The sequence below is a fragment of the Chaetodon auriga genome, chromosome 5 (genome assembly GCF_051107435.1).
Source record: "Chaetodon auriga isolate fChaAug3 chromosome 5, fChaAug3.hap1, whole genome shotgun sequence".
In the NCBI taxonomy this organism is placed as follows: Eukaryota; Metazoa; Chordata; class Actinopteri; order Chaetodontiformes; family Chaetodontidae; genus Chaetodon; species Chaetodon auriga.
The window spans coordinates 26,195,001-26,218,231 of record NC_135078.1 but is presented as its reverse complement, the minus strand read 5'-3'; the positions used below and the strand labels follow the sequence as shown (position 1 = coordinate 26,218,231).

At 42.6% G+C, this 23,231-nt stretch overlaps 2 protein-coding genes across 9 annotated transcripts in view; one reads left to right on the top strand and one right to left on the bottom strand.

The window, feature by feature from the left end:
* pip5k1bb (phosphatidylinositol-4-phosphate 5-kinase, type I, beta b) overlaps positions 1–10,459 on the top strand; it is a 32,553-nt gene extending 22,094 nt beyond the window's left edge. The window contains exons 8-15 of the mRNA XM_076730129.1: positions 2,805–3,007; positions 3,381–3,464; positions 4,322–4,370; positions 4,467–4,551; positions 5,695–5,850; positions 7,010–7,136; positions 8,857–8,980; positions 9,159–10,459. Of these exons, the coding sequence (XP_076586244.1) occupies positions 2,805–3,007; positions 3,381–3,464; positions 4,322–4,370; positions 4,467–4,551; positions 5,695–5,850; positions 7,010–7,136; positions 8,857–8,980; positions 9,159–9,161 (831 nt within the window). The 3' untranslated portion in view covers positions 9,162–10,459. The remainder of the gene's footprint in view (positions 1–2,804; positions 3,008–3,380; positions 3,465–4,321; positions 4,371–4,466; positions 4,552–5,694; positions 5,851–7,009; positions 7,137–8,856; positions 8,981–9,158) is intronic.
* Positions 10,460–10,622: 163 nt separating this feature from the next.
* The window catches only part of LOC143320459 (ceramide transfer protein-like), a 20,052-nt gene continuing 7,443 nt past the window's right edge, over positions 10,623–23,231 (bottom strand). For 4 of the 8 annotated variants that reach the window (XM_076730120.1, XM_076730126.1, XM_076730124.1 and 1 more), the window contains 15 exons: positions 20,585–20,692; positions 20,230–20,368; positions 19,991–20,077; positions 19,662–19,819; positions 16,817–16,909; positions 16,580–16,666; positions 16,213–16,305; positions 15,750–15,827; positions 14,868–14,963; positions 14,531–14,663; positions 14,366–14,436; positions 14,125–14,253; positions 13,685–13,814; positions 12,490–12,627; positions 10,623–12,323 (listed from right to left, as the gene is read on the bottom strand). In XM_076730120.1, coding sequence (XP_076586235.1) covers positions 12,500–12,627; positions 13,685–13,814; positions 14,125–14,253; positions 14,366–14,436; positions 14,531–14,663; positions 14,868–14,963; positions 15,750–15,827; positions 16,213–16,305; positions 16,580–16,666; positions 16,817–16,909; positions 19,662–19,819; positions 19,991–20,077; positions 20,230–20,368; positions 20,585–20,692 — 1,530 coding nt within the window. In that variant the 3' untranslated portion in view covers positions 10,623–12,323; positions 12,490–12,499. The remainder of the gene's footprint in view (positions 12,324–12,489; positions 12,628–13,684; positions 13,815–14,124; positions 14,254–14,365; positions 14,437–14,530; positions 14,664–14,867; positions 14,964–15,749; positions 15,828–16,212; positions 16,306–16,579; positions 16,667–16,816; positions 16,910–19,661; positions 19,820–19,990; positions 20,078–20,229; positions 20,369–20,584; positions 20,693–23,231) is intronic. The other 4 variants (XM_076730121.1, XM_076730127.1, XM_076730122.1 and 1 more) reach the window with 2 other exon arrangements.

The window sequence follows — 23,231 nt, the reverse complement described above, 5'->3', positions numbered from 1 at the left end:
GCTATGTAGGACACTTGTAGGGAAAGGCGGGGTACGCTTTCCTCCTTTTAAGTCTACTCTCCATTACTCTACAACTCCCCTGATACTCCCCAAATGCCAAAACAACACAAGCCATTAATAATTCATGTTGAACTCTACTGTACAGAGAGAGCAAGATGGAGAGGGTTTATTGTAGATGGAGTGTGTGTTTGAGCCGTTCTGGTGCTGGCTGTGTGTGTGTGATCTGAATCAGAGAAGAGCATCATGTCCCAGATGCTTTGCACTGACTGTGCAGCAGCTGTCTGTGAGATAGACTTTATGATGATGATCGTGATGCTGATGATGATGTCAAGCTGTTGAGACGCTTTTGTTCACAGCACGTTTGACAGTTGAGACTTCAGCATGAAAAAAAAACAAACGCACCCACAAACTGTCTTGATTCCGTTTGAGAGTTTGTGAAATAGGAGTTCTCTCACTTCACGTAGCAACAAGTGCAGATGTAGTGATACCAGACAATGTAGGCGTGCGTTCTTGGACATTGGACAATAATGGGTTGCATAGTAGCCAGCGTAGCCAATCATCAACAGCCATTTACTGTATGGTTACTCTTCTCAGCGTGATGTGACTGTGTGACAACAATGGCTTCTCTCACTCTCAGCTGTAGAAAACAAGGCCCTGACCTTCCAATCAGAAGTCAGTAAAGAATCCTTTACCACAGTCACAACACACGGCTAAAACCTGGTAATTACAAAACGAATTACTGCAACTAATTATGATTTTCATTAGCGATTAATTTACTGATTATTTGCTTAATGAATCAACTAATTGCCTAGTCTATGAAATGTCAGCGAACAGTGAAGAATGTTCCCAGAGCCCATGGTGATGTGTTCAGATGTCTTGTGTTGTCCATTGATAGTTAAAAGTCAAAGATATTCAGTTTACTATTAGAGTAAGAAAACCAGGATATACTTAGGTTTGAGGGGCTTGAAACCAGGGAATTTTTGCTCAGAAAATTACTTATTATCTGTTAATTAAAATGATTCCTGACTGTTAAAATCATTGCAGCTCTGCACAGCTCCTCATACAAAATTTGAATGTGAAATCATTAAATGCAAAACGGTGCATACTTTCATTCATATTGCCTCAGACCACAAAAAGGAGTTGGTATTATCATTGGGTTTCCAGCAGCCACTATAAGCACAATGGAGGCCTCTGCAGCCCTGCTGGCACAGAGATAGAAGGGTGGAGGAGTGCTTCAGGGTGGAATATACTGAGAAACATTGGAGATTTGGTAAAGATCAGGGGATGCTGTAAGAAAGCTTCCTACAGGAGCGTCAGGATTAGCCTTTCCCATTCACTGTTGGAAAGCTGAGCTGTGTTTGAAATGAGAGCAGAGGGCAGGTTGCTGGGGGCAGAGATGCAAACACTTGGCTCTAAGAATCCGCAGTATTCCACTCCACAAAAATGAATGTTCACACAAACAGTATTTATCAGAATCTATAGAAACTCTTTTGCACAAACCACCATAGAAATGCAGCTGTTTTCTTTCTGCTGTGACAGTGTGATTGTTTGCCTGGGCAAGCAGGGGCCAGGACACACAGTAATGGCCTTCTGTAGGCAGCCTAGTGTGCGTGGCTCTATTCAAAATGGTTGCTGTTTGAATAGGCTGGGGGAGTTCGAGTGAAGGGATGCAAATCGTTGATATGGAGAAGGCAAAGCTCAGACAAAAGCCCCAGTGTCTGTTCGAGTCAGTCATTAAGTCTGTTTTGTGCTTGTGTATTTGAGTATGAATGTGTGAGACTATGACTTTGTGCATATTTCGATTAGAGATGCAAACTGGATTTACAACTACGGTGACACTAATAATGTCATCTTTGACCATACATTGACAACAGCTTATCTACAGAACGATAAGAGGAACCTTCAGGTCTCACATTCTTCTCAAAACGAGCTAGTTTTCCCTGGATTCTGGGTCGCAGCTCTCTTTGATTTTATCAGAAGTTTTTTTTTTTATTGCTTCCAATCCTATTAGGCGTAGGAATGTGTTATTTATGGAGTGTAGGTGAGAATGTCCAAGACTATAATGATAAACCTTTCATCAGGCTTAATTACTATGTTGTGTTTCTGGCAATTTCGTCTTCATCCTCTAACGTCTCTGCAGCTTTTCATCAATTAAAGATACACATACTAAAGAGTTTTCTTAAAGAGGATTTACTGGGAGTTTCATGATTTTTGATTCTTCTTCTCTCACTGAAGGGAACTGAAGAGATCAAATGGAAAGTACATTTGCAGCCGCCCCCTTGTAAACAATTATTCTTGTATAAACAAGTACAATAACTTTTTTCCCAGTCTGGGTCATAAGATAATCCCGACTACCTGGCAATGACCCTGATCCCATTCCCAGATCAGGTTCCTGCCTCTCTTTCTCCGCTTTCTTGCCATGGCTGCTTTACTTGAGCACTTATGAGACATAAAGTCTCTGGGAAACTAGGCGAAAGGCTCCTCAGACGGGTCAATGTGTAACACTTGGCTCATTGTGGAGAAACACCTTGTTTATTTAGCTTAAAACTGGTTCAAACAGAGATTTCCTTTTGCAAGCTCACAGCCTTTGAGGCACTGAAGCGTGTTGGGTGATGAAAGTGCATTTGGGAGAAGAAAATGTGTTTTTTAAAACAGTTCATAATGACGCTATATTTATCGTCTGAAGGTGAATCATCCAGTCCAGGAGAATAATGTCTTCAGTGTTCAGAAAGTTCAAAATGTGAAATCCAGCTTGTGTCAATGGACTGATTGTCTAAAATTGTATGTCTCTTAACTTGCTATAGGTGCTGGAGAGTTTTAAGATCATGGACTACAGCCTGCTGCTGGGTGTGCATGTCCTGGACCAGAGCCAGAGAGACGGGGGTGAGCCAGGCCAGGCAGGGGGGGACGGGCGGAGACCTGTGGGTCAGAGGGTGCTTTACTCCACTGCCATGGAGTCCATCCAGGGAGACGGCAAGGCTGCTGAAGCCCTCACCACAGACGACACGTGAGTGGCCTCAGCTGGGGGAAAACACTCATATTATGCACACATATTTGGGCATACACACTCTGCCTCTGTCTGCCTCTTAATCTCCACCTTTTCTCTCCCAGACACAGTTATACAACCATGCTCATACCTCACACAGGACACTCAAACACACTGTACACAGAGTCAGCTCTCATATTACCATGGCTACACAAATACAAACACAGCCACTGTCCAGTGTATTTACAGCAATACACATGAATGTAAATACTGTAAGTGCCTCTTTTACAAACAATTGTTAAGCTGCGTAGGCAGGTTGAACAGTGTTTCAAGGATTGCAGAAGAAGAACAGGAGCTATTCTCTGACAGCTGCTGTGTTTTTACTCTGTTTTAGGATGGGTGGCATCCCTGCCAAAACACACAAAGAAGAAAAGCTTCTCATCTTCCTGGGTATCATAGATATTCTGCAGTCATACAGGTACTGATCTTCATGAGATTACATAATTCCACTGCTATTTCATTGCTAACACTAGCGCTCTCTTATTATAACCGATTGGGAAATTGATTCATCTGTTGACCTCTGGAGCCACAAAACTCATTAAATCTGACTGTATGATCTGCAGAAATGACTCAGTTCTGAAAAATAAAATGTCTCATCAAAAGCCAGTAAAGATTTATTGACAATTAAGAGGGAATGTGCTTGAATAGTTGACGACTCAGTGGCAGCATGGTGTGATTCTCAGTAGCTGCTTGCCCTGTGACAAGAAATCTTAACGCTGAATTATCACCCTGCATTGATGGAAAGAGCTACAAGCCACTTTATCACACTCTGAAAAGGACTCAAGTCTTTTTCTCTGTCCAACGTGATTTAAATGGATGCAGCGCTCTATCTGTCTTCTTCATTTGCACATTGATTCTTTTGTCCTGAGAGCAAAAGCGTCGAGTAACAGAGGAGGAATCCTTTTGGCTCATCGACTTTTCAAACTTGTGGAAATTTAAAAGCATCACATACGTCTTTGTCAGCCCGCTTGGTCGAGGCATCAAAGGCAGACAAAGTAGGTGAGGTGAGACTGGGTGAAGGAGGAAGGATGAATTTGTCTCCACTTTGTCTCCACTTATCCTGCCTTATTTCTGGTAGCTTACTCCACTCAAAGACAGCATTATATAACTTCAAAGTTTGATGTATTTTCTGCTCAGAAAGCTGAAAAATAACCTTAGTTTTCTTGTGCCAAGGGGGAAAGGGGAAGTCTCATGTTTGATCAAGCATAAAGGGGAAGTTGTTGAGTAAGTGGATACATTTGTGACAAGGCTTCCTCTTGTTTTGTTTCTCCCCAGGTTCATTAAAAAGTTGGAACATTCGTGGAAAGCCCTGGTGTACGATGGCGTAAGTCGATTCCATGTTCAAATCTGACACCGCCGCTTTCATGAGTGGGCCTTTTATTTGGTCGCAGACTCTTACGTCTTCTCTGCCTGTCCCCAGGACTCCGTCTCGGTGCACCGGCCCGCGTTTTATGCCAGCCGTTTCCTCAAGTTCATGAGCACACGGGTCTTCAGGAAGACTCAGCGTAAGTCTGCTGGTTGATCGTCATCACACATGGGAGGGAAAGCAGCCCACGTGCTACAAAAGCAAACAAGAGAAGGGGCAGCTGTGGGAAATAGGAAATCCTGGCCCGATAAAAAGAGTCATTCTGTAGGGAGTCTTTATTGTTTATTGCTGGGCGTTTGTGTGTCGCTGTTACATTATTATATTACTGGGTAATTCCCTTGTTATATTAAGTGTAATATTGTTTCCTTGTATTGTCCTCTGCATCACCCAGAGCATTTTACTTTCTCGTCATCGTTACTGCTATTGTGTCCCATAGTTTGCTGTTGTATAAGCGTTTCAGGCACATGATTCAGCGTGTGCAGAAATGTGAGCTTTGATTAGATTGTAGGATTAAATAACACACTTTTGTTCTTCCAAATTAAGGACTTCATGTCGGTTGCGTGTAAGCAGTCATGTGGCCAGGTCATTCAGAACAGATTGAGTTTGTTGTTTGGCAATCCAGAAACAAAAGTACACAGTTGCAAACCACTGAGGTGGATAAAAAAGGGTCGATAAACTCCTTTAGAGCAGGACGCAAAGATGACGTTGATTCCCATTTTAAACTCTGCAGAAATCAGGCATGCAGAGCTGATTGATGTTTGACAGACCGACTGATCCTCTGTCCAAATTTCAACCATTTCATCCACAGAGTCTATTCTCAGGGTCGTGGCTGTAGGTAAAGCCAGGAAGCAGTTCTGGAACTTCACGTTAACATCAAATATAGTAACAATGTTATGCAACCATGCGGGACCGCCCTGGTGGAATTTAACATGGCTGAGGCAAAGATTTGAGGATTTAGCCATGCTATTAACCATCGCCAAGTCCCGTCAGAGGGAGATGACAGGGAAGGATTTAATTTCATGCCCTGCTTGGGAGGCAGGAAAAGGATGGTTTAGAGGACACTTGTGTAATCGTCATTGTGCATTTTAACAGTTTAATGACTTTACTAATTTTGGAGGCAGAGCTTTGGAGTTTCATTGTGTGTGAACATTGCTTCAGTCAGGATAATGGTCTCATTCCACCACCTCCTCCAATTATCTCCCCCTCTTCTTCTTTCTGCTTCCCTGAATCTTTATCTCTCTCTTCTCTTTCACTCACTTGCATGCTCCCTTTCGCTCTGCAGCACTTCGATTCTCCCCTTCAAAGAGGACTCGCACTTCCATCCCGGCTCTGAAGTCGTCCTCACAGGAGATCCTTTCATCGCAGGCAGATGAGAGGAACGAGGACAGGAGGGACAGGCTGGGAGGAGCTTGCAGTCTGGCCAGTCTGGATGGACAAGGTACAACTTTTTAGGAAAACCTCACTCTGGCTGCGACAGCTTATATCTCACTGTGAATTTCTTCCTTATTGTTTGTAAGACGGCCTATCTTGGATTCATTCAGGGATGTTCATAGAAGTGCTTGAATTATTAATGAGATCGTTTGAGTCTCGAAACCTAAACGATTTTATCATAAATGTGCTTGTCATTTTACCCATGTCTTCCATTTCAGCCTCAGTCATTTTCAAGTTTTGGAGGCTTATTAGAGCTTTTTAGAGACACTTGAGGCCCATAAACAGCCCCTTGAAAAAATGGCCTCTCATCACGGCCCTTTGGGGCGGGGGTAGCTGTCACTGATTGATACGGTTTTTGGCTTCATTGGAAAGAAATTGTACATGTCCATTGGTGTGTGTGTGTGTGTGTGTGTGTGTGTGTGTGTGTGTGCATGTGTGTGTGTGCGTGTGCAGATATAGCTGTGTTTCCTCACCTCCCCTCTTGCTCTCTTTTACGATCAGAATCTGACCCCAGCACATGTAGATAAATGAATCTGGACCTCGCAGCAGTGTCTGACCTTTGCACTCGATGTGAGAGAGGCTTAGCTAACGCCACACTGGAGGAAACATGGATGTGGGTGTGCATGTGGAGTGAAAAGAGAAGTCATGGGTCATGTGTCCTCTTTCTCTTTACAACCGAACGCTGTTCCACTGAAGTCTGCAGCTCTGACGCAACATACTATAAAGCAATTTGGGTTATAAGCCTCCCTGACACTCCTACTTAACGGTTACTAAACCAGTCTCAAACTCAAAGTGTGAGGCTGATACATAGAAATAGCTCAGTTCTATTGAAATCATATAATCAATTAACTTAAATCAAACTCTCATGCCCAGCCTTGTCTCAGTCATTAGGCTTGTTAAACTTTATTTTGCACAATCTTTCCTCCTCAGCTTTTGATCGATACAGATATACAAAACTGTATTGATTTACTTTTTTGGCATTTTTGGTCATCCAAGAAATAATGGCCGTGGGTGTCAAAGTACAGTTTGCTCACTCTGAGTAGTGCCACTCAGCCTGTGTTACAAACTGGGGGGTAAGGGTCTGACAAAAAGACAGGAAATAGGAAATGTAAGTGCGTGTGCACTTGCTGCCTTGCACTGACATCACGTGAATGTTTTCCCCTCAGCTGTGTTCGGCTCGTACCTGCGTCCTGATCTGGTCCCAGCCAACCCGTCCTTCTACGAGGGCTCCTCCATGGGAACCATCTCCACCTCCTCCATCTTTGTCAACGTGGAGAACCAAACAGAGGATAGGTAGGGTGTCTGCTTGTTTCACCTTTTGACTCTTTCTGGTTGCTTCCATTATATGGTGTCATTCGGTGTTGATTTAGAGGTAGAACGTGTACTGTATCAAACCATGACGCAAGGTGACTGCTCGCATTACGGCCTTCAGGGCGAGAAGGAAGGCACATAAACCTGCCGCGCCCACCACACGCGCTCACACACTCCCACATTGTCACCTGTGCTCTGACATCACTTCTGTGACATGCGTCATGGAGCAGGTGACTCAACTGGCTTGGCAACACGCATCCAATACACATGCATATACACACACTTCCAACACGGCATACGGACAGTACAGTTTAAGGACGGGTGGTGGGTAGTGTTAGTCTCTTTATTCTCAGCTTTCTATGGTATAATTTATATATATATTATTTCAATATATTATCATTGGTGCAGTGTGGACACACTGACCTTTCTAAGTTAGTTATTACCTTATATTACCTTGTAAAATCTGATAAAAAACAATGCTGTACATTATGAAGTAATAATCAATGTCTTAGATTAACAGGTTTTATTACACCTTTTTACGTGTTTTACTCGATAGTCTGGCTGTTAATAAAAAACTGTTTCACTTTGCAGATTGCTTGAAGCTTGTGAACTCTTTGTCCTCTGGCCTTTACGTGTTTCCCGTCTTTCACCCGTCCTTCTGTCCAGTAGTGTCAGGTTCAGCTCGCTCTCTGAAGCTCCATTGTGTGACTTGCCTGGTCTTGTCTCCTCATCAGTCACCTGCTGCTGCACTGACATTGTTCTGTCAACTGTTTTCATAAATATTTAAACGGTGGCTTTGACACGGTCTCACTTAGTGCCATTAGGCTGCAGAAAGACCGTGACAAAAGAGGACAAGCGGCGCAGCGGCGAGTGTACATCCCCCAACAATACTGCCGGTCTGACGCCTGGTCTGCCTGTTGCAGTAGAAACACTTTATGTTGTGATGAATCAGGACAGGATTGTTTTACATCAAAGCTGTTATTTTACATTTTACGTGTCTCTGTCCTCATTCATTCATCTACCTTTACAGCTGCGCGTCTCTGCTGCTCTCTCTACTTGGCTTTCATTTCGACTTTGACCACAAAAAGTAATCAGTCACATTTCATAAAATGGTAAAAACACATTCCTGAATTTATCAGGGAGTCACCTGACGTGCATGTAAGATTAACAGCTCTCATGTTGCCCCCTGGTGGTTGAACCAGGATGGAGCAACTTGGAGTGACACTGCACTCCTGATGGTCAAACTGTGTTTAAAGCCATAAGTGGATTCATGTATTAATGCAGTCTCACAGTGCACTCTGTTTCATTTCTTTCTTGCTTTCTGCATTTTATTTATTTTGAGTGATTTTTTCCCCACATTCCTCTGGCTAACTAAGGATTTTTGTAGAAGTTGGCAGAAGTTGATATGCATTTGTATTGGCTGCATTTGGATAGAAGTGTACTTTGGGTTTTGTGTCCTGGAGGGCTCCTCTGTGCACTTACAGGACCAGGTGATGTGACTGTTTGTGGAGCACACTCTCCCAGCAAGGGTCTCATGTTGACTTGGTTCTTATGGTCAAATCTTGAGATGACTTTGTTCATTTCCTGTGAGACATTTCTGAGACTATGAGCCTCTCAGCTGAGGCCTCCACTGTCCCGACACCAGGCCTCTTGGGGCTGTCTACCACAGAGGTTAATATGAAAAGCTTTTCTTCTGTTTCAGAGATGACGTTGCATCCAGCTCCACGTTTACCTTAGAGGACAGCGCTATCTGCCTCACTTCAGAGCAGAGCACCATGGATGTGGACATAGACCGTGATGATGGATCTGTTCTCGATGTCTACTTGGTGAGTTGTTTCTCCATTTGTTATTTCAGGTCGACCCCGGTGTCATTCTTTGGAGTTGGTGACTAGTTTTGTCCTCTTAAGGTATTCATCTGCGCTTCATGCACGTTTGGCTTGTACACATTTAGAAAACAGGTCTAACTATGTTAACAATCATCCTCTTCTCTCCTCTCCTCTACAGTGAAAAGAGCAGCTTTACAACCTTCATTTCCTCCTTCCAATCATAAGACAATCGCCACACTCCATTGGACGGGCCAGGCTGGCCTTTCGACTCCACTTCCAGTGCTGCTAGATCCATGTTGCCACTTGTATTGCCAACACATAAAAAGACTCTCCACCGGTTGAAGGACTAAAAGAAGACACCAACAGAGTCACAGCGATGGACATCTGCAGGAACCATGTGACATATCATGTGATGTGATGAACACCAGGCTGAACTGAGTGTCGCTTTTTAGAGCATGCGTCAGCGCAGTGCCATTTAGTTTTATATATGTATACTGTTTTCATGGCCCGCACAAAGATCTTAACATTTAAAATACATTCATATGACGAGAAGGTAGATACATTTCTTTAAATGTTTATCTTTCTCCTGACCAGAAAGGAATGACAAAAACTTTCAAAGAGGAGAAATGTTTACAGTGAATTTGATGGTGGCATCTTTGTCCTTCATCAACGGGGAAATGACGGTCACACAGAGGACACAAGCCAGCTTGTAACCACAGCCAACAGATGACAAAGGAGAACAGGCTTGATGGATTCTGAAGCTCCCAAGGCCCAACACAGACTGTGATGTGGTTTGAGTGGCCACCTTGTTCAGACTGGGCTGTTATTTGTGCTGCCCTGACAGGAACCCGAGGCCCTGGCGAAGGGCTGCTGTAAAGTGAGAAAAGACAGTTACTGGATCTTGGATGAAGCACAGAGCAGAGGGACGATGCACTCGCTCTTGATAAACAGGCACTTTTGACATTGGTTATGATTACTGTAAGAAATATTTTTCTCTGAAGAAGTTGCTTAGGTGGGTGATCTACCTGACATAAGCACAGATTTGGATATGTGAATATGCACTTTTTTCCTCTTTTTACTCTACAGATGCACACCTCTGTAAGTCATTGATACTTCATGTACAGAGACAGTGAAGGAACATTGTAGATCATTTTTGATGTGGAGCTTCTAGTTTTGTGAGGTTTGCGTCTTGACTGAAATGCTTTTACTCAGGATATCCTTTGATACTGAATAAGTGTGTCCTCTTCAAGAAGTTACGAGACATGCATCCTACACTCAGAGGCTGTCCGATATCTCTTCATCAAGACCATATCCAACTATAAATGTTGAATTCCACAATTCCACGTTGGTTGAGACCATAATTTATTATGTAAATCTCAATATTTTACCATTTGCTGAAAAAAACTTTAATCGCTGAATGTAAAGACAATGCATATTTATATATAGAAGAGACTCCTATAAATAAACTGCTTAAATTCACTGTCTGCTGTTAGGTTCTGTGCTACGATCTCTGAAAAACTTAATCTATTTGCATACAGCTGCCGTGTATGTGTGCATGATTAGTGTTTTTTTTTTTGTTTTTTTTTACAGAAATGACCCTCACCTTCACAGTAGCGCCACTAAAACAGTACACTGCACTCGATTCTGTGTAACAATTTTAATTTACAGAACATTGTCAAATTGCATTACATTTAGTGCAAATAATAACACTTCTGATGTACAACTTAGAAATATACAAAGTGTGTAGATTACTGACAAAATATCAAAATTAAAAACACTAAATGCATTCTTCAGTTGACATTGCTTGTAGATCTAGCTCATGTAATCATCAGCAAAACGATTATCCAGAACCTTCCTAACCTCTGACCCCTTAGACCAAAAATCTGATGGTGAATTTTCAACCACACAGATCTACTGATTGCAAATCTCCCAACTTTAGATGGCATCAAACCCATTCTAGAGTAAATTTAAATCTTGAGGTAAGATGATGTGAAATGCTGACCCTTTCCACCCCCGCTTCGTCTCAGTGTTGATAAATGCACATCTGGTGGCTGTACAGTAGAGATAACCAGGACTTTTAGGGGTTCATCCTGGTGTCTAAGGCATTCTGGGGGTAGTTTATCAGTCAAAGGGCAGGAGGCCACTGCACTGTAGTGTGGCATGTGAAATGTAACATTAGAGTATTACAGAGAGTGTAAGGTGTAAATGATATCTAAGTCAACATTTTACTTTTTCCTGCACAGTAGCAGCAGGGCTTATTTCCAAACCTGACACTCGTTAATGGCCAGACATTTTTTGCTGCTTCATCAGGGGCTGAAAATAGTGAAAAACAACCTAAGCTGTACAAAACGTATCCACTCATCTCTCAGTGAATGAGAGGAATCTTTATATCAGACGCTATGGCTGGCTGTTTGGAAATATCTGTCAGAAACTGTGTTACATTGAGGTCAATGATGACAGATACATACTGACAACAGACCGCAACTTAGCATCTATAGACAACAGTCAACAAAATCATTGATATCCAATTGATTATCAGTTCATCTGTGTCAAAAATATTGTCCAATAGGAGTTAATTAGACTTAACAAATGCTATTCATCTCCCACTTCAGGTTTCCTTGGCCCATTCCTGTCATGAAATTCAAGCGTTTAACAGTCAATTCACATTTCCCACATTAGTAAACTAACTGAAAACTTATTCTGTTTTCTCTGTACAATACATTGTGTCCATGGTGCTCTCCGAAAGCTACTTTATAACAATCTAGAAATATAAAGATTTCAAAGCTTTAGGCTCTGACCCCCCATCAAACGGAATAGAGTCATCACTAGAGGGACAGGAGAAGGCAAAAAGAGGAGACACGGTACCACACCTCATCAATGCTTTTCCTGCCAATATCTACTTTCCTCTCTCATTGTAGTTACTTTAGCAGCAGCAAAACAAGTAGCTGTAATACTAGTGATTAAAGCAAACCCAAAAAGTCAAGAAGTATGTAATCATAAGAAATGTACAAAACAATTTACAAAAGAAGCAAATAATCGGTAACAATTCAAAAACCACTTAGGAAACTCTTGAGCTTACATACAAACGTACCCATGACCGACTAATGGTGTTAAGCCATTACAATGTGGCTGGGATGACAACTACTGATGGATTAAAGCCGTAAAACCAGTCTCTTCTACAAGCTGGTGTCCCGTAGGACGTCCTGGATGATGTGGCGTCCCGCATGTAGTAAGTCTGAAAACACATTCTAATTGACAGGTGAATGGGTCGTGTAGAATCAAGAGCTTGTTCAGCGGTGAACAATGCCGCCTCTCCAGTGGGCAACCTCGGCCCCCCGCAAGCCTGAAACAACGAGAGAGGTTAAAAGTCGATATCCTTGAAATGAGCAGAACTGAATTAATAACAGATCCTGGGCACCTGCTGGCTTTTTCATGGTTCAATCACAGACACAGCACCTGGGCAGATCGGTCCAATTCATTAACAGTGTAATGAAAAACAAACCGGTTACCTCTCTGTGTTCAGAAGAGGATGGGCTTCCCAGCAGTTTTTTCTTGGACGTAGGAGGTGAAGCGTTTCAGGAACTTGGGATACTCTCTCTTGGCCACAGCTCTGAGGACTGAGGCTGGAGCCCAGCCTCCCGGGTTTACTGCAGCCACACAGAGGAAAATGATCAGGAAACTGCGGGCACATGTCAATTTATCCTGAAATTATCAGTCAGAAACCTGCAGTGTACAGACTCAGTACACAGACAATGGTCTTGGGCTCCCTCTAGTGGGAGCTGAGGATGTCGCGCTCATTCTTTCAAACGAACTCTCGTGACCTGCCTGGCTTCTCTAACAATAAATTGGCTCAGGATTCCTTGCGCTGCGCTGCTTTATGTCACAATCTCCTCGTCAACAGGAAGTCAGGGGAGGGGGCGAAGCTGTGCAAGTCTAGACTGACATTTCAAAGACACAAGCAGGGACTGTGTACAAAGACGGAGTCGCAGAAACGCTGACTGATAATGAGGTTGTTCTGAATAGTCTGATAAAAAAGACGTAAAACAAACAAGTAGCATCACAGCGTGTCGTCCAGAATAATCATTTACAATAAAACAAATGAGAACAAGCCAGCTACAGGCAGTTTTCTGGCAGCTTGACATTTCATCTTGGTAAATTAGACTCATAGACACTGGATCTCCTCGACCTGTGACGGCTGCTCACTTCACAGTAAGTCAACATAACACTCCACCCAGCCAACTACATTTGTGCCAACTCAACAGAATACTCAAACTGTATTTACTTAAGCTGATGTGACAGTTGAGCTCTTTTCCGCTGGTGTTAAGACATTATTCACAAACACAATGTATCTTCACCAGTTTCCCGAGGCTTTAGCCTGAAGATCAGAGAGTCTCGTGCTGAATGTCATCATTAATGCTTTCTTTCATTTCTCCTCTGTAGTTAAGAAATTTCTGCAGGTTGTACTTACATCAGTGTGGACTGTGTGCAGACAAGAAATAATAGTTTGACCCAGCTTGATCAGGAGTTAGGCCTCAGCTTAACACTTCTTCTGTCATGTGAAGTAGGTTGGATGTTAATATTACTGTACCTTACTGCAGATTACAGTTAGATTGATGACAGAGAGGCTTTGTTCTGTTGGCTGCTGATCTTGCCTGGGGCATATACACTGAGATCAAAGCCTTGTCAGACTGGAGAGGCACCTACCATTGGCAACGTAGGTGATCTTACAAAGGATGTTGTCTCTGCTGATCCCTTTATCACCCTCTGGTGGGCTGACCAGTGTTTGGCAGATCATAGCGACATTGATTTTGGCACGAACGCACCGGTTTGTGGGCTGAAATTAAAACAAAAGCAGAAATGCAAAAAAATGCCTGAACTGCTACAAATCTCACTGTGGCTAATCTGACAGAGTGACTGCGGTTAAAAAAGGTCTAAAACTATTCTTTCTTTGATTCAACTATGAAAAGGGCCCTACGACAAACAGGGACATCTGTAATTATATGCTAGAATGATCAATCACATTTTCAATCTAATCTCTGAACTCGGTTGCCTGACACATCGGGAAAATGTCACTAAATCATGCTCACTGAATAGTTCTCAGTTTACTTGCCATGTGATAACAAGTGTTAATGCAGTAATCTTACAGGGGCATTGTCGTGGTCCACAGAGAAGTTGCAGACCAGCCACGTGTCGGGATCATTTTCGTTTGTTGCTAAGATCTTCCTGATGGCTGACAGGTAGAGCACATCTCTCTGAGAGGCAGGCCATACTCTCTGAAACACAAACAGAGGCATTCAGACGGCAGTCAGACAGGCTGCAGAGTATTACTGATGAAATGTGTATCGTGTTTCAGTGAAGTCTAGAACCACCACGATGTCGATTTACCTTGTGTGTCTGGTAGACAATGACGGCATTATCGGAGAGCGTTTCCACGACGTTGAAATTTTCAATGGTGGCTGAGGGAGGAAGGGCTCGGTCAGTTCATCACATCAAAACAGAGAAAGTCAAACAGTGTTGATATGAGGCCGACATCTAAAATACTGAACTCACTCTCCCAGTCCAATCGGACAGCTGTGTCCCAGAAGTAGTGGCAGACCTCATGTCCCGTCACCCCCTTCACAGCATGCGTAGCTTTGAGAGGATCCAGCACAATACCGTTCTCCTCTACCTCTCTCCTGTACACCTGTCACACAGAGGGCAGCCCGTGAGAACAAAATGCAAAGTCACTTCAGCACTATCAACAACAGCTGATAAATTTGCCCTCCGCCTGATCCATCAATGCTTCTACTGCAACCGCCTACCTTTTAAAAAGGGATCGAGAGTTAAATATTCACAGCTAGTAATCAAGGGAAATGATTCATAAGCAGCCTCTCTCCTCTGTGCTCACCTTCATCTCTCCTTCTTCTATTACCAGCTGCCAGTTGGCATCTCCGCCCACATCCTGGAGAGAGTAAGTCATATGATTCTGCACCATCTCCTCCACCTAAGAGATGGACAGATATTGATTAAATTCTTCTGTTCGAGTCCTTTACTGTTCTCTACCTGCCTACTTGAGGACATGCCTTGAAACTACACACAGTTTGGGGAGAAGAGTGCATTGTATTTGGGATACTACTCTCATGTGATTTACAGCCTTGAGCAATCAACAGACCGACTGTAGCACCTGTGCTGGCATTTTATTTCAGAAGTTTTGATGTCATAATGTCATGGAGGCCAACAGGAAGACTATTTCCCCCTCCGGATCTTAGGAATTCCTTAAGAAAACACATTATCCACTGAGCGGTAACCAAATAAATATTAAACACTTAATCCTGCTCGGGGTTGTTATTCAATATTCCAACAATGCATTAAGACCATGGAGCAGTCTGGACTCATGCCTGCTCATGCTGTGGAAGACAGAGTGATGTGAGGACAGGAAACGAAGTGGTTTCACTGGATTCCAGTCATGCAGCCTCAGACTAACTTAATTTGTATCCGTGGTATTATGACAACTGGTATGTGAGGAACACAAACTGTTAGTCACTGCAGGTTTCACTCTTGTTCGGTCAGGGTTTTTGTCTTCGTCTGTTACATAATACTATAAAGACTTTGGTGTAAAAACCCACAATAAACATTCTACTAAAGCACAGAAAATGTTTGTGAAATCCTGGAGAGACTGGTTAGGAGACATTCTCATGCTCTCTGTGCATGCTCTCTCTGCCTGCGGTGGAAAGCAGTAGGTTTGCATGCCCCTGCAGACACAGATGCTCGCTGTTACCAAATACAGTACCTGAGCGCTGAATCTGTGAATGTCATCTGAAGCACTGACTAGCTCAACGGAGGACAGGGATGAAGAAATGCTATGGGGCTGTACAGCGGAGAGGAAGGAAGATCGAAAGAGAAAGGAATAAGGAACAAAAGAGAAAGAGGGGCCACTGCAGCAGTCAAGAGGACAACAATCACGCCCTGCTCAAGTAGCATTTCACATGAAGATGTTATTTGAGCTTTCACATTACTGCAATAAGCACAAACTGATTCTCTGTGAGAGCAGATTAAGATGAAGCATGGACACACTGTGAGAAAGTGCCGGCACAGATGTTGCAGGTGCAGAGCTTTATAGGCTGGTCACACTGGTTGTAAGCTGACTAGGCTTCAGAAAGGAATGAGGAGTAGCAACCGGTAGCCTTAAATTAGAACAGGTAGGATGGAAATAACATGTGCATCAAAGAGTAAACAAGAAATGTTTTGAGCACCTTGGTGGCAAATCGATGTGTACCGATGGTGGAGTAGGCGTCTCCAGGAGGAACAGGAGTGAGTCGAGGTATCCTGACCTTCTCTGACTGGCACTGAGGGACAGAGAGTAGGAGTGTGGAGAGAGAGAAGATTAGGAAGATATCACAGAGAAAGGCAACATTTCTGTGTGTCATTTACGTAACTGTGCTTTTGTTCATGTTGCTTTGTTTAATGTGTTTCAGAGAGACAGAGAGAAAAATTAGGAAGGGTAAAACATGAGAGATTCAGTGTGCTGCAGACAAATACTCCTCATGTGTCTAAATACACATTTATACATAAAAACAGGATTTGGACTGTGCAAAATAAAGTAAGTTTGGATTCTCAGACCTGCTCCTCTATCTTGTCCTGTCTGTCTAATGCAGCTTCCACCGCATCAAAGAACTCGTCCTCATTGATCAGGCTGTTGGGCCCCTCCTGTGTAAAGCAAATGTTGTCAGCAAAATAAGAATCCAGTGAGAACAGACCTGCAAACGGTGCAGAGTGACAAAAAATGCACATGCTGGGAGACAAAGTCAGGAAATCTTTCTGTTTTGAATTCATTTATCTTATCTCATTTCATCTTGCCTCATAGTCTGGGCCTCCGTAGTGTGACTTTTTCTTCAGTTCATTCATAGCAGACTTGTAGGCATCTTCTATCCTTCTCCTCTTCTCTAGCTCCTGAACACAGAGAGAGAGAGAGAGAGAGAGAGAGACAGAGAGAGAGCGAGAGAGAGAGAGAGAGAGAGAGAGAGAGAGAGAGAGAGAGTTTCACACAACTGTATTAAGTATCAACCGTGACAGCACTGCAATTAGAAACACTCACTAAAACAATCTGTGTTGCATTTAAATGAGATTTTCTAGTCCTTAACATTTAGACAAGCAACAAAAAACAGTCATAAAACATCTCTGACCCAGTGACAACACTCCTTTTATCAGACTACAGCTGGCAGAGCTGCAAAAAAGGGTGAGAAGAGAGGTCTACATGTCACAAACAATTGTGCAAACCCGCCACATCATTCAGCTGTGTACGCACTCAAACAGGTTTTACAGAATGTCTCAACCCCAAATAAACACACTTCACACAAACGCATTAGAGACAACAGACTGCTGCTACAGACTGGAGAGCTCAAGAGGCTGGATTATCTTCCAGCGGTAGATTTACTGTTTTCACTGTCTGTTACTTAAAAGCACAGAAACCTTGCAAACAAGCTGATGCAATTGGTCCCTTTGTGAGAGCAAATAAATCAAAATACAAAAACTTTACAATGTGGGCTGAAACCACTCCACAACCCAGCAAAAAAAAAAAAAAAAAAAAACACTGTTCATGATTCAGACGCAGTTTATCCACACTAATCCACACTGCAATAAAAGTAAGCAAACAAATGAAAGCCATTGGAGCTAAGTAAACTCTCTTGAAAATACTTCAAAATAGGAGCCAGACAGGCAGAGATAATGAATCCAAACGAAGTGTACAGGAAGGTGTTGACATGTAACACTTAGCACAACATAAACAGGAGGTGATCCTGTTGTCAGCTGTATGTTACCACCAGACAGACAGACAGACTGACAGAGACCTACTGTGAAGAAGAGGCTGCAGGTCTGTAGAGGTATCCATCTCTGTGTTTGGTATTTGAGCAGCTCTGTCCCCCTTTGTAGCGAAGGCTTCCACAAACTGAACCATGAAGTCCGAGCAGTCATTTTCTAGCTCACTCTCTGCACGGCGTGTCTAGTTCCTTGGAGTGTGTGCTCTCTGATTACTTCTATTTTCCTACTTCACATTGGTAGCTAAACTTCACCCACAAAACCAAACACAGATAAGACTGAGGTAGTTTCGATCTAGCTGTGAAAGCACTTCCCGGCTTTAGAAGATTTTAGGGTTGGGCAGCACACCTTAACACACAGGGGAGAAAAAAAAAGAAAGAAACTGGTTTGACAACATCAGCTGAACTGATCAGGATGTAAGCACGAGGAGCTCTGAGGAGCATACCTCCACAGGCACAGACCGCTCTCTAAAGAGAGCAAAATCAATGCTGTAAGAGTCTGATGGGAATGCAAAGCACTGATAAAAACAAAACGATCAAATAAAAAATAGGTTCAATCACTTTATGAGGAACAGGTGCATTTGTGCCTCTGTTAAGCAAGTCTGACTGTTTTGAAGCGGACACATTCATGGAGCAGTAGCCATGTCGTGTTACAACCGATGTGGCTGGTTTCCATTAATCACCTATCAGCCAGATCCAATAAAAATGTGTGCTTTTTAGTAATCTGGACGATGGAATTTGACTGAGCACACATTCTCTTCTCTAAGAGCAGGTTGCTTTACGATGGAAACTGGCAGTTGCATGGGAGGCGATATTGCGAAATGTATTGCTTGAGGCATCTTAACAATTCCCACAAAGATATATTGAGAAAGCACTTAATGAAAACCAAAACAGAACAACAAACAGAAACAAAGCGCTTTACAAAGGAACAGTTCAAGTTACCAAATAAATACAAATCTGACCGCGCAGAAAAGGGGAACAAATGAGGACTTAAACACATCCCTGTATAAAATCTTCCATAATCAAAGGAGAGTTTAAGAATAAGGACTAATAAGACAAATCTGAACTACATCCTATAGGTTGTTTGCACATGACATCACTCTTTTATTGTGATGTGATTTTCTGCATAGGAAACATTACAACACACTCGAAATATTTTGCATTGTTTACGGTTGCTCAGATTAATCAAACCGAGAAACCTCAAGGAGCTTTTATGGAGTACCAAAAGCTGTTCATTGGAGTGAAAAATGCAAAAAAAAAGGTGGAAAAAAAGCCTGAAAACATGGCTTGTTAATGGTCTGCGGTCAGGAGGAGGAGAGGTGGATAACGGTAGAAATGGAGTAATATTAGTGATTATTTCAAATAGATGTGACAGATTTAAAGTAATGGCTACAAGCAACATCAACAGTCTGTATTTAACATCACATGACTGCAAACAACCTATGAAACCTCAGGACTGTCTAACCTGCTCATTCATACAGCTATTTATTTAAAACAGCTCATGTTATTTAGTTGTTAATCAATGTGAGAGCCACCTCCTTTAGATGACTTCCTAGCATTTCCAAAACAGCCTATTTAATAGTAAACTTCCCGTCCCATCACCTTTACAATCAACATGCACTGCTGATGGCGGTTTTCAAACACTACAATCATGACTAGATCCTCATCACCTGAAGGACAGAACCCAAAAACACCAACTCCTGTTGGTCACAATAAGCAACTCCTCGAAGACGACAGAAGGCAGCAATTAGCTCCTCAGCCTGCGACACGTCCACACAGCGGTGGCTCCCAACAAGCCCACTCGATCTCAAACTGCTTATTATTCACATGACACACACACTGTCAGTGACATTTACTTTAATCGCTGTGTGCAGAGTGCAAGAGCGTACCTTATCCAGTCTCTTCTGCCAGCTGTCCTCCCGTTTGACCATCAGCTCGATGCAGTGGGACAAGGTCGAGAGGATGCCTGCCGTGGTGGCCTTGAATGTGATGGCCTCACCCTTGAAGTCTATCCCGTTCATACCTTTGGGACTGGCAGGGGGAAACACTGACACAGACAAAACATACAGAACTGAGTGTGTCAGCTGCCCATCACTTGATTAAAAATGGACATTGGAGAGAATCAGTAATTTCAAGCAACCCGGCAAGCACTATTTATTTTTACAGATACTCTGAACTGATGCAATGAATGGTTAGACAGGTCTGCACGTGAACTCACATTTCTCTTTGCTGCCATTGTTGTTGTGATTATATTCACCGTCGGGTCTTGTAGTGGTAGGAAAGTCTTCTTCGTCCTCCTCTACTTCTGGTAAGAGAACAAAAGCGCTCTCAGATCTATGTACTACGCATCTGTCCAAATAACCAAAATCAACCAATTCAATACAGATTTAAATCTGTTTAAACTGAATCTCTGACACTATACAAGCTCCATAATGGTGTGTCTATGCCACAGGTTACCTCTGTCTCTCTGAAATTCATCTTTGGAGACAACATCAGCGCAGGAGTCAAAGTATTTCTGCAGGGTGTCCACTTGTCGGCACAGAATGTCCCGGAAGGTTTCCATTTCTGCTAGCTTCTCACGCAACCTGTGCCCCTTCTGAGCAGAGAGAAACACAAGTGAAGAAATGCAATCAAAGGATGTCAGGGAAAAAAGATTCACTTCTCTTGTTTAAACCATAAAGCAAGGACACGCTACAAAATTAGTACAAAACACTTGACAAGACATCTAGACTTTAGTTTGTTGTTTTCAGAAGGTTCAAATGTATTTTGAGGGGCTGATAATTTAACATTATCTGTGTTTTTTTGTTTTTACCTTGAAGGAGGATGTGGATGTGGCAGACAAGGCACTGGCTGCAGAAGTGAGAGACAACATGGAACCATGGCGCCTGAGACTGGTTTCTGAACCATAACCAGACTCTGCCTGAAGTCCAGAGGGAGGGATCGAAGGAAATAGAGGGCAGAGAGGAGAGATGTATGATATGGATGATAAGAAAGGAGAGGGAGAACAGAGGACACATGGAGAAAGGAGAAGCAGAGAGAAGGGAACAGAAGATCAGTAAGTGGCACAAAACACATGAAACCAGCTGCAATATAATTAGAAAGTCTGCGACTCAAAAAAAGTAGAAACAGAAAGAGAGGGGGAGATCATTTCTAGCAGTCAGCAGCACTGAGCAATGCTGAGCCCGACCAGAGCACGACCCACACCTACACAGACAGGCAGTCTGTTGAAAGGGACTGAGGCTGACAAACAGACACATGCATCGGCCCAGCCAGTAGACCTGATACTAAGTGGTTGAGCAACAGTGGAAATAAATCACACTGTTTTGCAGAGTGAACAGATCTTGGCTGGTCCGCGACTTTCTGGAAGAAAATACTGGGTAACACTTTATATTAAGTGTTTATATTTAGTGATTAAGCCATATTCTGCATGACCATATTCTATTACTACTAGGTCATTAAGTCAGAGTTTCCCTAAATAATCTCCTTCACTGCTTACTGATAGTAAGGGAGTGACTGTACGTGAGTTAAGATCTTAATAGCAGAGCCCTAACCCTTAATGACCCTAACCCCCAGAGTAAAGTATTAATAAGTGCTTTATGACGACTAACAGAGCGTCCATATGCTACTAATGTGCATGCTAATAAGCAAATAGTTACTGGTGAATGTGTGTGCCTTAATACAAAGTGTGACCAAATTCAGTATGAACCTTGTAGAACATACAGAGTACTATGTCACACAGCATTATGAAACAGATCCACTGCATGGACGGCCATCGGGGAGTGGCACTGACAACATTTGTTCCATTAATCAGCCAACTTATGACTGGGTGATGCGTGGGACTGCCAATACAGCAAAGTGACAGAATATTATTTTACATAATGTACTGTGCGTGTATGCACACCCAGCCAACCCCCCAAAGCTAAATATTCTTGTTGGTCCCACATGCAGCTGTTAAGAGTTATCCATTATATTGGAGAGAGACAGCAAATACATGACCAAACATTACACTTAAATTTCGACCTTTACTCAACCAGAAGAAGGGGAGCTAGTGTGATAAAGTCTGAATGAATGAATGAATCAGGACCAAAACATGCTGTTTCATTTGCTGTTTCAAGGTTTACTCATGGCTCATTGTTTAATCTTCCTCGTAATTATTAAATTAGCCTTATTTTTGACCATATTCCACAATTCATATTTTTCTGTTTGCTAACTGGCAGACAGAGGTATTTCTTAAGAACAATAAGCCACTGAAGAGGGAGTCAGGTGACAAACTGAGAGGACACATGTATTCCTCTGTTAGAGGATCTTACAACACTTAACTACAGGCTGACAGACTGGGCGGTAGACTGTTCAAAACCAGGCCAACAGAAAAGTCCCAGAGTTTGCTGTTAAAGGACAGAGTGCTTCCATTCATACAATCTTGTGAATACTGTGACATGAAGATTACAGTGATATCTTAAGCATTTATGCAGCGTACCATATGCAGGTTACACAAAGTAGATTCAGTTGATTAACTTCCTCAGTCATAAAGGTAACATCATGTCAGAAAAACAAGAGTTAACAAGAAGCGATTTTGTACAGTTCCACAAACAGAGACATAAAAGACTAATAACCACAAACTGAAATCCCTGTGAGATCATTTAGGATTTGCAATCAAACTTTGAAGCACTTGTGGTACATTCATACACATTATGAGGACAAAATACCAAGAACATCATTAAAAATAAGAATAAATTCAATAACATAACAGGAAAATGCCAGCATTAAAATGACCTGACCCAGTCTTAAAAGCACTGACCACTGATTTTCTTTTAATTAAAAAGGACATTTTCCATTTTTCCAGCTGCAAACATTAAAGCCATTCTAAGTGGCAGAGCTAAATGCCAGACAGCCAATCACTGCTGACACTTTGACTTGTGATCTGCAAATTGCTTCAGCTGCACTGTGTCACCTTCGATGGCTCATCAAATGTTAATGCTTACTGCACTGTAGGTATCACTGCAATAGGGATTTTATTTCTTCATTGCTTTCTTAATGCACTTTTACGGCAGTCTGACTTGTAACTACATCATCGTCAGTGTCACTATAATTTATGATTCCTGCAGCAATGAGTCAAGTCCTAAAACACATTAAATGTATTACTGTTTACTTCGTGTTGACCCTTTGACAGTGCAAACAGCTGAGAAAGAGTAAATGGACATTTGACAAAAGTGCGATGGACTTGTTCTTACAACACTACCACTAAAGGGTCTGATGTGCTGATGTGCTGTATTTCTTTGATCGGACTGAGATATTGAACAGGTGGCTGAAATCACTGTTACTGTAGTGCCAGTTTGGGCAGAGACCAAGAGGCAAAACAATGCACTGATGAAACATGAAGACCAACTGCAGAGACTGTCATCTTTATGCACCTGGTGAGCTGCAAAACACAGCCATGCAAACCAAACACCCACTCCTAC